A 14,090-nucleotide genomic window follows, 5' to 3' on the forward strand; every position below is an offset into this window, starting at 1 on the left:
AGAAACCAAGTACTTGGTTTTAAGTGTGCTCATGGCCATTGGAATGACAATGCTTCTAGACCCTCTCAGCCAAGAGAGCTAGGAAACCAGGAAATCAATGAATATGTATATGTAAACACACATTTGTGCATGCACGCGTGCACACACACGCGCGCACACACACCTATACATTTCCCTTTTTTAGCACACACAATATATCAAATAATATATTATACCATGAGAATCAAAATGAGCATAATCCCATCTATTGAATGATCTATGTATTTTGTAAAAGATAATTTTAAAATCAGAGCTTTAAAGTGGTATTTTGGTTAAACTGTTGGTCATTCTGATTTCTTATGAATGCAATCAAAATTTTACCAATGATCAACTCATATAAAACCTCAGTTATATACTGCATTGCAGTGGAAGGACAATTAATTGCCCAGCGTGATGAAATAATTACGATAAAAAGCGATTATTTATTGTGATCACTTTTAAAAAACAAAAGCAGTTAATACTTGCTGCAAAATCACTACGCCTTATCTTTTGTGCATGCCCTACTTTATTTAATTCCAGCAACAACAGTGTGGGGTTGGTAGTGTTTTGTGGCCGTTTCACAGATGAGGAAACCTGCAATTGCTGGAAGTCGTGGAGCTACATAACAAGTCCAGATCTATTGGTTTCCAAAGTGCTTTATCAGTATATTAGCTTTCCTGGAAGACTGGCTTACTTTAACACGCCAGTAAACAAAACTCAGATCTGATATGAAACCCTAGCTCTAAAGTTGTCTGAATGTTCATGATACCAGCATCACAAAGAGAAGGAAATAATATAAACTTCTCTCCAGTCACTTCTTAGAACTCTAGCACATGAGGGTGATTAAAGAACTTTTTCCAAACTACACACAGCCGAAGGATCCTGGCATACGCCATGGGGAGTTTCAGAGTTTTGGGAAGAAGGCCATGATCCTCTGCTTCTCCAAGGAGACTCTGGCTATCAGATCCTTCTGAAAGACTGAAAGGGTAAAGTGGGCCTTTGTGGTTCAGATCTGCCACTAAAACAAACACTCTATCCAGGCACAAGGATCTCAGGCTCCTCCTCCAAACCCCTCAAAACAGAAGTAGGTAAAATGCATTTTTATCTATCCTCACTAATTTTTTGTTGTATGTGGTTTTTAATCCATATAGTCCACACTTATTTAATTATAAATAATAAAGAAGAAACAAAGATGTTTTTCTAAGGGGCTTGATTTTTATAAGCATATGACAGCTAGATGCATTAAACAATATAATCAATGATTATTCTAACTAGGGGGAAAAGGCCACTCCCTGACATGGAGGAAACGTCTTTTGAATTATCCATCATTTGATGAAGAGTAAATCAGGATGGTACCCCAAAAAAGGAAGAGAGGCCACACAGTAGGAAGAGAGCTAATTGGGAATTAAAGCAGATGAGGCCTCATATCAAATAGGGCAGCCAAGCATCCTGTGGCCTGATCCGCTGAGGAAAGGAACCCCCGCCCTGACCTGATTTATACCTTCACATACATCTGTCTTCATCCCCTGAAACAGAGAGCTAATTGGAACGGAAAATGAAAGCTTGAGAAAAATAAATTGCACCTACCTGGATCAGAGACAGATCCTCAAGCTGTAACCTGAAGAGGTAGTTTCTACAAAATACAAAAAGAGAGCAGTTTCATTTTTAATAGAGCCAAAAAACCACAGTTTATAAAAATTATGAGAACAAGGGAAAAAAACAAACTTAATGATTTTTGGCTTTCAAAGCATTCTCCTGCTAAGAATGTGTGTAACACAGTTTTGCTTGGAACTCAGAGTTCAAAGAGGCATTCAGTACATTAACAGAAACACACATTTGAGATTGGCAGGAAAACTACGGAATAAGGGGGTGATAGGTGACTAAGAGAAATCTAAATTATTAATCGGCTCTCAATCTATATGGAATGGACAAAAGGACATGGATATTTGGTTCTGAAATTGAGTTTAGGTTAAGCAAGATGATATAAAACCATTCTTCATGAATTCTTCATTTTTACCCATCAACCTATATTCACCATATTTTATAATTGAAACACCTCCAGGTCTTGAATTCAGCAATGGTCTAAATATGACAGTGATCTACCTTGCTAGATGGATTCAGTGTGTAATAAGTTTTGAAGTACGAACTTGTTGGTCTACCATCAAGGATTTCAAAGATTCAGCTCTGGCTGCCCAAGCGTGAAACAGGAAATCAGAGAAAAGGAAATGATCAGTTTTCAACAATGAAGGCGAAGAACAGTAGACACACAACAGAGACCAGCAGAGCAAGGGGTGAAAACGGGCACGGGGTAGGTATCGGTCACATGGTCACCTGAGACTTTGCTGTTGCAGCTTTTAGAAACAATGAATTGGCCTCCAATTTAACTCATGAATGAAGGCCTCCTTAGCTTCCTGCAGAGGAGAAGTTGGTGTGGCAGGAGCAGCGCTCCAGGGATAGATGGAGGAGAGTCAGCCTCGGTGTGACAAGGATGGCAGGGAGAAATGGGCATCAGGTGGAAAGTGGACACTAAGACTGCGTGAGTGTGGCGAGGGGTCCCCAAAAAGCTGAAGGTAACGTGGTAAGGGGCTGGTCCACTAGTCATCGCGACGGCACTGAGAGAATAACATTCTCCCAACACCGGCAAGAAACAAGATGAAATGACTTCCACTCTCTGGGGAGGTGGGTAGACATTGGAAGTGAACACGCTATCCCAGCAGAAGGGACAAGTGACAGCCAGGTCAGGCCAAGGGCAGCACCCTGAGAGAACCAGGAAACGTCTCTGTGGTGCAGATAGAGACGGGGAGAGCAAGACCACTGGGAGGACTCCAGCCGGGACAGGCTGCTCTCCAGTAGCACGTGTGCGCACTGTCCTGTCGGAGGGAGGAAAGGGACCCAGACCATGTTCAGAGTGGTCTCATGAGTCCCAGGCATCGCCCGCTGGGCACTTAGGTTTCTCACAATTTGTGCCCAACTACGGCAACACTGCATCCTGTACTCTGAAAAACACCTCCTCCAACACTATAATGGCCTGTTCACCCTCTTCCTCCACCTCCAGTTTAACCTCTGAAACAACACCAGAAGCATTGCTCCACACAGGGTGCCTCCAACACAAAACCACAGGGGGAAGCTTCCCCTCTCTTCTATCACAGACGAACCATAGCCCTCTCCCCTGAACTGATGAAGGATGCACTTGGGGGGTGGGATGTGGCAGCAGAATATTTCTATTTAGTCCCGCACCACGCAGAAGCAAAGTTTCCAATGGGTGCATCTTCCCGAAGGGGGAGGAATGCAAACTCAGCGCACTTACGGAAAAGTGTTGTTAAGCCGCCAAGGTAGGCACCCCTGGAGGCTGGCCAGCCTTTGGAGGGTGGCCAAGCTTTCACCTGACGTGAAACAAATGCCAAGAACTCCTCTAAGAGAAGTTGGGAATCTGTACACACAGAGATGAATCTTCCATATGAGGGGCTTGCAAGTGACACCGGGCGCCATCACTGGCCATCGCACACTCATTGCCTCCATCCATGAGCATCAGGGCTCCCTACTCTCATGCTGGTTTCATCACCGGCTTCCTGGTTGCAGGAAGCTGCCAGCAGTCACCGCTCCTCCTTTACTTCACTATGGGAGGCAGCGTTGCCCAGGAGTTAAGAATATTTGTGCAAAGCCCAAAGATCCATCACAAGACAACTTCTGGAAGGAAGCTAGGCACCCTATGCTTCTATCTTTTCACCTGCAAAACGGAGCTGATAGTCATTTTACACCCTAGGGTTGTGGTGAGGTTTAAATCAAAGGAAAACACTTCGAATGGCATCTGACCCATTGTCAGTGCTCAATAGTAGTCACATTTAGGGAGATAATGGAAAATATTAAAATTTCCAGATGGGATGGAATTCTCAGCATATCTTCCATTGCACACAGAAGTGAAGCACATTTCTGGCCTCCAGCAATGGCAGGTTACAGGCACAAGAATGCTTATTTATTTGTGTTCAGGTGTTGGGGGCATTTATCAGTAGGGATGGTGGTGGCACTATGGGATTTTTGGAAAGAAGACAACACTGTTATCTTGTCATAGTTCTGGACCAGGTCATCACACTCTTTCAAACCCACTGGCTCTTTTAAGAAAGACTATTCTCTGATTATAGCGATATTGAGCATTTTTTCATGTGCCTATTGGCCATTTGTATGTCTTCATTGGAAAATTCTTTGTTTAGGTTTTCTGTCCACTTTTGGATTGGGTTGTTTGGTTTTTTTGTTATTAAGTTGTATGAACTGTTTGTATATTCTGGAAATTAAGCTTTTGTCAATGTATTCTGGAAATTAAGTTTTTGTCAGTCGCCATCACTTGCCAATACATTCTTCCATTTCATAGGTTGTCTTTTTGCTTTGTTTATGGTTTCCTTTGCTGTGCAAAAGCTTGTAAGTTTAATTAGTTCCTGTTTGTTCACTTTTGCTTTTATTTCTATTGCCTGGGTAAGCATGCTGCACACCAGAAATTGACAAAAAGTTGTCATCTGACTATACTTCAACTAAAAAAAAAAACTCTGAAATTTAAAAAAGATTTTTTCTGTAAATATTCATAGTGAAAGAACCCATTCATACTGTGATCACTGAATTACTTGAGAGATTTGATGATACTGCAAGGCCATCTTTCTCTCCTTTTCTTCTCTCCCGCATCCCTGCCCCACGCACATACACGCATGCATGCCCACACTACAGTATCTGCCTCTGGGAACATTCTAGAAAGGCAGATCTAATACCTTAAGGAAGAGCTGGAAGTGCATTCATGCCACTGAGGAAAGAGGGTGGTAGTGTCCATGGTGTTCTGTGGTGCGACGGCCAGGACAGCTAGAGAGAGAAGTGCCAAGTCTTCTCTCTGCTTGTGGAGAGGGTTGCAGGAGGTGTGGAGAGCATCCTCTCAAACCCCTAGGTCCAATTTTCAGGTGTTTTCCAGCGGGGAAGTGCTATCATCGGCATGTTCGTGTCCCCCGAAAAGTCCTATGTTGAAATCCTAAACCCCAAAGGTGATAGTATCAGGAGGTGGGGCCCTTTGGCAGGTGATCTGGTCATGAGGGTGGAGCCCTCATGAATGGGATCAGTGCCCTTATAGAAGAGGCTTCATACTTCCACCTTGTGAGTTCACAGCAAGAAGCAGCCCATCTCAGCCTAGAAGAGGACTCTCACTAGAACCCAACCAGGCTGGCACCCTGATCTTGGACTTACACCCCCTAGAACTGTGAGAAGCAAATTCCTGGTATTTATAAGCTGCCCAGTCTGTGGCATTTTGTCACAGCCATCCAAATGGACTAAGACAGGAAGACATTGATTTACGATGACAAACATGCCACACTGTCAGTCTACATCTCCCCAGCCAAATCTAACTTTGCTGACCACTTCTGCCTCTCCATTCCCTGTAAAGGCACCTCTCTTTTCCCCCAGTCATTACCAGTGGATTTCAACCTTTTACTCTTCCTTCCCCAGACACCTGAGAACTCTGGTGCCCTCACATCCAACTCATCAGGAATCAATCATGATGGCAGAGGTATTCAACAGGTGAACAGAAGGGGCAGAGAGGAGCGGCGTGCTAACCAGGAAAAATAACCCAGTAATTATGAGATACCACCACCACCATCACTATGCCCAATACCTTAATGAAGATAAAGCACCCAAGATTTGAACTTTTCCTTTGGTATTTTCTAGGTTATGAGATGCACGTGGGTGATTTTTAACCTATCCTCAATTGCTTTTGACCTAAAAAAAAAAAAATAGAATCCAAGAATTCTGGAGCTAGGCTGTATATTACAGAGTATATACCTCTCAATTTTTAGATGAGGAAATTTCTGCAAATTAACAGGTGCAGTGTGATTTATCCAAGATTATTAGGATTCAGAGAAAGTCCTATGATTAGAAACAAGACCTCTCAGTTTGGTGTCCTTTATCCCATTGTGCCAAAGGGCCTCACCAATCAGTTATCCAATGTCCCCTTCCTAACTTAACTGACACCACACACACACACACACACACACACACACACACACACACAGAGGAATCATTCTTACAGTACAATTATTTCACGTCGCCATGTTCATTCACAGGTACCTTTACAAATCATTTTGAGGCAATTCAAATCTTAGCAGAACTAATGACAAGTTTTTGGCTGCAGGTAAGTGATTCTCACCTTTGGGGCTGTGATCTGACTGTGACATATGTCTCCCCATCAAGAGAACATGTTAATCCTACAGGTCTGGCTAATTCCTGGTGCCTCCTTTCTCCCTCTTTATTTCACACGAATTCTTCCTAAAACTGCCTACCCATACTTATTTTAAGAGTGCCCAAGTTTCTTCATTTATGAAATGAAAGAGCTAAACTATACAATCTGTCAGTATGTTTGACACAAATTCCTAAAAGACTGTGACCCTTTTTAGAGACATGAAATGAGCAACAGAGTTGGATAAACACACGGCCATCTTATGAAATAATTGTTATCATGATATATTTCAATAAATTCCTGACTAATACTTTTCAAGTGTTTTTATTTTTTGCAACTGAGTACCATATTTCAATAATCTTAAATGAAATCTCAGCATACAAAAGATGTAAGAAAAATGCATTCAATAATTATACTTACATGTAATATTTGTTAATCATTAAGTCAGTAGATTAAGATGATTTGAAAGTTTTGAAACTTGCCTTATTGGAACCATGTATAATCTTGCATAGCCTCCATGTCTATTTAAGGTCTAGTTTTCTGTTGGTTCATTGGTTACATTTTTGTTGCTGTTTTTTTCATTTGTTTGATTTTGGAGACAAAGCGTTGGTAAATTCTTTCGAATATTTGTTTAATACATGACCATGTTGACACAAACCCCAAGTGGGCAATTCAATGCCTTGCTGGACTTTTCTATATTAGAAATATTTAATATTACACATTCCAGTATTCACTTTCTCTCTCACGATTTTCAACAATTTAAAAAATTGTAAAAAAATGAAATACAAATGAAAAATGTGTGTAATTCCCTAATCACATGTCTGGAACCTACGAATCTAACAAAACACAGTGTAGCTTCTACTATTCTCAAAATCTTTTCATCAAACTATTTGGTTTCAAATACAACTCCAAGTATATTTTTGCTGTTGGGAAAATTCCAATCCAGCTAGCAACACGAGGGACCAGAAATCTCCCAAGACAGCTTGATTCATCACAGTTTAGGTCAATGACCTATGAAGTTAAAGGTTACAAAAAGAAAGAAAATCTTCTAAAGGGAATAAAAAAAATGGATATTCCCAGATGTTGGGTCCCTCACACACTAAAGTAAGATCTATGGTCCCCGGCAAGTGGCTGTTCTCCAGGGCATTACAGAAGAGGCAACCGCTTTATCTTGTAATTGTGAGCACACAGAGGAGAGAAAACAATGTACGCGAGGTTCACAAGAAAGGCTACCAACGTTTCCAACAAGAAGGAGTGATGCTTCTGGCTCCCAGCCAAGAGGGAATGCTAACCAAATGTTTCATACAGGGTCAGTTTCTCTAGTAGGGCGATGCTCTGAGCAACTCAAAGCATTTAAGTGGTCTCATTAATCTTCGTAACACCCCTAGATGTAAATAGCTGGTAATAAGGAATATTGCCATTCTTCGGGGAGAGAGGCAGTGGGACAGGAGGTTAAGAGACGGGCTTCTTGAGTGTATTAGTTGTGTGTCTCAGGGGAGTTGGTCTATACTGCCACTTTCCCCTTTCATTACAGGAGTACAAAGCAAGAGTTTAACCGCGCTGCAAAGGTTCAATTTTATGGCCACAGTCAATGAAAGTATGGGATTTTCTTCCCCTGGTATGGACCTACTCTCTTTCAAATGCCTTGGAATAAAATTTGACATTGCACATGCAAAATGTAGTAACCATGTTACTTTAAGGAGTAATATATGAGGAAGACACAGATCCAATAAACTGAATAATTCAAATCACAAAGCCATTAAATCTGGCAGACACAAACTGACAGTTCTGAAGACCATTTATCCTTTCCCCACTAGACATCTGCGCGTGTCTTCTCCCTCTTCACCAGAGTGTATTTCTCTTTGACTAGAAACTCGAATAACTCCTTCTTGCACCCCATCACCTCCCCCAGTGGCCTATTAGCCACAAATCACTAAGCACAACAATATATTCTCTGAGGGAGCCACGAGGGCCTTAATAGACAAAGTTCATTCGCGTCTTCATGCAAAGTAATAAAATTCAGCCAGCATTAAAGAAAAGGCCGCGCCATCATGAGCATATTAAGTAAATGACTCATTTTATCCAGAGACACTATAAAACTTAACTCTGACCTCCATTAATTATGAAAGACACAGGTGTTTTAAAATGACATTCTCTTAGAATAACTCAATTGGTCTCTGATGACTCTAGCTATAAAATCAAAGAAAAAGATTCCAAGTTCTTACTGAACACGGACGTTAGAGGCTTGCTTATAACCGAGGAGCAGAAGATTGAACAATTCAGAAAGACAGGCTTGCACTTTGCACAGAGAAAACGGAGACAAGAAAATCAAGTAAACCTAGGGAAAACGTTTTAGACAGCGGTGACAGAAACTTACATTTTTGCTGTGTAATAAAAGTTTAGATCACCACTGCTCATGAAGCAATCTGAATACAAAACCTACTGCACATAAGCCGTCACCACTTGGGCACATCTGAGAGTAAAGCCAGCCCCACCTGCACCCGCGCCAGCCATCCGCTCCGTGGTCTCTACTTGCTGCGCAAGTCTGTCCTAACTGTCGTCAGTATCCCACTGGCACAGAGCCCGACACTGCGACTTCCTACAGGACACCCGAAGCTTCAATTGCATTGACGACTTAAAGATTAAAATACAAATTTGTGACTTTGAAGCAAAGGAAAAGTAATAACTATATCCTTTACAACACAAAATGGTTTTCTAAAACTTATTTTAATTATTTACATGTAAATATTTAATGCCTCAGTCATCTCAATAGCTTTTTAAAGATTTAATTTCATCACATAACCAATTCAGGTAGTTCACCAACCTCTCCGTAATTGCTATTCCTAAGACATTTATTATGCTGATTGATTCCAAACAAAATCTAGGAACCTTTGTTTTTTCTATTATTATAATCATTCCAAAAAATCTATTTATTGTATTTTTTCCATAAGTTTTTTGGGAGTTTAATTAAGGTTTAGTATTACCAAGCTTTTTTAAATATAGCACTATATTTAAATATCTAGATCACATTTAGATCACGTTTTGAATGTTTTCTTTGCTAATATATTTTTAAATTTGGTGACAAATGCAGAATATGGTCATATTATGAGTTACCTCCTCAGAATTTTTCCAACCCTCCTCAACAATAATAAATATCTGTACTTTGGGCTAGAAAACATTTAAAATAATTCTGATTTTATTACTGTTGTTATTACCATGTATGTCCAGTACGCATTCTCCCCACATCGTACTGGCTTATTTCATCATCCATCCCAAAGAAATAAGTTTCAAAGAACACATCAAAATCAAAATTGAACCATTTTTATAGCACTTTTGTAACTTTAAATACCACAATTAAAAGGCACAGAAGTAGATAAATAACCTCTTACTATTTCTCAAGTAGGAAAAAATAACAGAAATGGATTTTTAGTGGGATGCAATGGTTAAGACCAATGTTGTTAGTAAATTTCAGAGATTTGAAATCAGGAAAACCTTTTCCCATAAGCATATTTAGGGACAAAGTTATTAATCAATACTGTCAATAATCACACTGATAATTAATTTTCATTATGTTCTAAATATTATAATGCAAATCTCTAAGTGCTTTGAGGATTACAGATAATGACTTACTGCTCTCAATTTAACTCATGACTTCTGCTTTTCCTGGTCCGTTGGGTATTTGATTTGTTATTTTCCATTTTTTAGTTAATAGAGGTCATTTTTCATTTGAAAAAATACCAGTTGAATTACTTTATGATTCTGTTAACCTATGCTTTCCTAGGAATATTCACCCTTCAGATTATCTCCATATACAGTGATCGTTCTGGGCTGTCTTCAGAGTTAGCAAAATCTGAGGTTATGTTTCATGTATCTTCAAGTAATCAAGATTTACTGCTCATTTCCCAAATGCTCAGTCCCAGATGATGGCATCACAACAAGACAGACTTCAAATCTTGCTCCCAAATCTCATCTTTGACCCCTGCCCTCAACCAGCAGTTGTGATTCTCCATCAGTCACTGTCAAACCCAGATCTGAAACGTCTCAAATCTGATTTATCTCCATTTCCACCATCACTGCCTGACTTTAAGTTGTCTCTACCTGATCCACAGCCCCCAGCTGGCATCCCTACCCCCAAACTCTCTGGACTCCAGCACATTCTGCACACTGTATGGTCGAAGTACCTTCCTAAAGCAAATCTGAGCATGGAAATACGTGGCCTTAGAAATCTCCTGAGCACCTAATGTCTTTAGCAGGGATTCTCAAATTGGCCAGGCCAGTGGATGACCAGAGGCTTGATTAAACCAAAGATTCCAACATTACTTTCAGAAAGTCTAATTCAAACGATCTGAGGAAAGGCAGGCCCTTGGCATTTCTTGAAAGGTTTCTCAGACCATGCTCATGACTGCTGGAATTGGCAACACTGGTCTAGAGGATTAAACCCAAGCTCTTCTTTAGGTAACTAAAGCTTCAGCCTCACCTACAATTACCCCTCCTCTCAGTCACTAACAGGTGCAGTCAAGATGAGCTCTTTGCCACCTCACCAGGATCTCTAGCCTCCCTGTTTTCTGGTCTTTCTGCCAGTAAGACTCTCCCACCTGCCAGACTCCCGATGCCTCTCCAAGGCCCGGCTAAAAGAGCAACTTCTTAGCGTGTCCTTTTCATCCACAAGGTCCATCACCTTTCTCTACTCTTGGTGTTTCCTGGGCCCTTTATTTAGGCCTCCCTGGAGAACTTAATTGCTTCTGTCCCTCACACCCAGGCGGCCAGGAGTCAGGAAACTTTTTCATGGTCTAAATAATAATACTTCACCTTTGTGGTCTCTGTTGGAACCACTCATCTCTGCAGTTAAACCAGGAAAGCAGCCATAGGGAATATGCAAATGAACAAGTGTGGCTGTGTTCCAATAAAACTTTATTTACAAAATCAGGAGGCCAACCTTTGCACTAGGCTGTAAAGTCTTTATCAGGTAGAGACTCTGCTGCATCTTCACTTCCCCAAGCCTAAGCTACTTCCTGGCATGAGATAGGTTCGATCAATCTTTGAGGAAAGAGTCGTGAAAGAGTAACTACATGAACTAACGAATTCTGATGGACCCTCTGTGGGTCTGGCTGGGAAAAAGTTCTCTGCACTCAGAACCTGCAGCGCACACACTCAAAGTAAAGAAGCTGGTTAATTTTGATCACACTCCGTTGTTGACTCACTGATGGAATATGGGGAAAGGGCAAGCTATACGTGTATTTATAACTAAGTAAGTATTCTCGCAGACTTGTCTTCTCCCCACCTCCAGCAGAGACACAAATGCAGAGATTACTTTGCTTTTTGTAACAGCAAAAGGAACACAATGGTTGGAAGTCTTAAAGCTCACACTCTGGGACCACCTTCCGGCCCACTGGATCAGCGCAGCTGGAAGGAGGGGCAGAGGCAGCTTAATGCTAATGAACACCCTCCCCCCCAAGTGCCACCATGATACTTAGGTGCACTGACTGATGTGTGCTAAATATTCTACAAAAGGTAACAAAGCAGGAAGACAAAGAATGGCTATTTTTTTAAAAACACAGATTAGGATAATTAATCAAACAGGCCTATTGGAAGAAAGGCAGAAAAAGAAGAAGATAAACAAAGAGACTCTTAAGAAGAAAACATACCTATAAATCAAGAGCCAACAGGGAGAAGGAAATAGGTAAACCAAAAAGTACAGGTTTAAAAAGGTTCCAGGTAGCCTGGGGTAAAAACGAAGAGCAGGAATGAGAGCACCATCCTTCCTTCCATCACCAGCTGCTTTTCCCAAGTCATAATTAATATAAATACAATGCCAGCACCACCATTACCCGGATTTCTCTTCACGATGGGGGTTTACTGCTTTTTGGATTCACTCCTAATTGCTGATTTCGTTCCACTCAGCATGAGTTACCTTTAATTGTACAAACTTGACTAAACTGTGTCCTTTGGAAAATGGAAAGAAGTTGTGGCTACTAGAAGCAGAATTACTGATCTCATAGAAATCTCCAGTTTTCCTTTTAATTATAGACTGCTTCCAACAGATTAGTTCTAAGGTAAAACCTTAAAATAAAAACAGGAATTATAACCACCAAAAAAAAAGAGAGAATTATATCGGTTAATTTTAGAAGGTGATATTCATATGAACCAATGGCAAAATCACTTTGAAAGGAGGGACTTACACTAATTAAATAGAAGCCTGCCCATTCATTCAGTGTGATCTCATGGGAATATATGTTGGAATTATTAAAGCAAATTCAGTCCCAGCATAACCAAAAGCAAGGTAATTTTTTCCTTTTTATCTTTATTTTTGTAGATACAAACCATGGGCAAAACAATAGTTTAAAATAACACCCTAAAATTTTTCAAGACCAGTTTGCTGTGACTGCTGCAAAGACCGAGCTCTGCCTTGAAAGCGCTCGGTTTTAGTTTCTTTTTTTAGCAGTAAACATGCTGATTAGAAATCTATACTATTTGTCATACAGACAGAGATACAGGAGTAGCTTCCAACATACAGAAATGGCCCATTGACTGTAAGGGCATGGTCCATACAAGGCACACGGCTCTGGGCTGGTACTCACATCGGGTCAGGCATCCAGGCAGCCCACGCAGCCCCATTACACTCTCAATTGGTATCTTCACAGAGTTCCCCTTTAGGGGTGTAATTTTAATAGCGCTAAAATTTGAAATTTCCAAAGGCATACATAAATCCTATACTTTTCATCAATTATGATTTTTATCTGACCCAATTATTGGGTCTTTGAGCTTCAGTGCCATCACTTGAGTCATCAGCAGATGGGTGGACCTCCTGGACTGTGTGAGAGCTTACAGGTGAGTGTACTTACTACAGTATCACAGGTGGCAAGACTATGCTCTTCAATTATATGTTTATATGACACCGAAGCTTGTTAGAGAGGAGTAAGATGATCAGAAATCGAGTTACAGGAAGAAGAGAAATGAAAGCCCAAGAGATAAGCAGAAAAGCTGAAAGGAACTCACATTCTGTTTGATGAGAAGCTCTTTTTTTCATGACTATTGTATGGATTTATGCTTCACAAAAATATGGCTAATGGGTAAATGCCCTGATTATTGTCAGACGTCACTCTGTGTGTGGACCAAGTTAGTTGCCATTTGGAATAACATTTGGATTCAGCACTGAGTCACCTGTCATCCATACAACAATAATCCTGATACACTGAAGACAAGCAGATTCATTTGGAGGATAGAATGCCGTCATGCTTACATCTGTTGTTACAGTCCTAGGCACAGAAACACTTACACTTGTATCTACTTTGTGAACTATTATTATCATTACATTTATAGTTATCTACGCAAAATCCTCTAGACCTCAATATATTCTTTCATTTGGAATTCATAAAACTTTATAGCAGGGTTTTTTTAACCAAAGAAATATACAAATCATCCATAAAATATTATCCCCAAAGTATAAACAAATAGAAATCAAATACTGCAGGGAAATAACTGAAAAGGTTAACTGTGATTATTTCTGAAATTGTGTTTTTTCTTTAAGCTTTACAGTGTTTTCTCCATTTCCTGAGATGAAAATGCCTGGGTCTCATCATTGAAAACACAAACATTATTGATTTTTAAAGAGATGTGGGTAAAACACGAGATGAATATCAACGCTTTTAAGATAATATGAAAGATAATGTGCACCTTGGAAATGGTAAATTTAAGTAATTACCAGAACTTTCATGAATTCAGATGCAACTACCTTCTGGTACTACATAACCACAAAGCACCTAAGTGTTTTGTTTTTTGGTTTTTGGTTTTTGTTTTTCCCCAGCAGGAGAGCTTTTTGCAAAAGCACAAAGAATTTTAAGTGAATTCAATTTCAGGACCATCAAGTATC

The 14,090-nt window shown here is 40.3% G+C and overlaps 1 protein-coding gene across 3 annotated transcripts in view; it reads right to left on the reverse strand.

Moving 5' to 3' along the window:
• Positions 1-14,090, reverse strand: part of SEMA5A (semaphorin 5A) — a 444,249-nt gene that overhangs the window by 232,727 nt on the left and 197,432 nt on the right. For all 3 annotated transcript variants that reach the window (XM_032469911.1, XM_032469912.1, XM_032469908.1), the window contains one exon: positions 1,606-1,651. In XM_032469911.1, the coding sequence (XP_032325802.1) occupies positions 1,606-1,651 (46 nt within the window). The remainder of the gene's footprint in view (positions 1-1,605; positions 1,652-14,090) is intronic.

Source organism: Camelus ferus, chromosome 3 (genome assembly GCF_009834535.1).
Source record: "Camelus ferus isolate YT-003-E chromosome 3, BCGSAC_Cfer_1.0, whole genome shotgun sequence".
NCBI classification, from domain to species: domain Eukaryota; kingdom Metazoa; phylum Chordata; class Mammalia; order Artiodactyla; family Camelidae; genus Camelus; species Camelus ferus.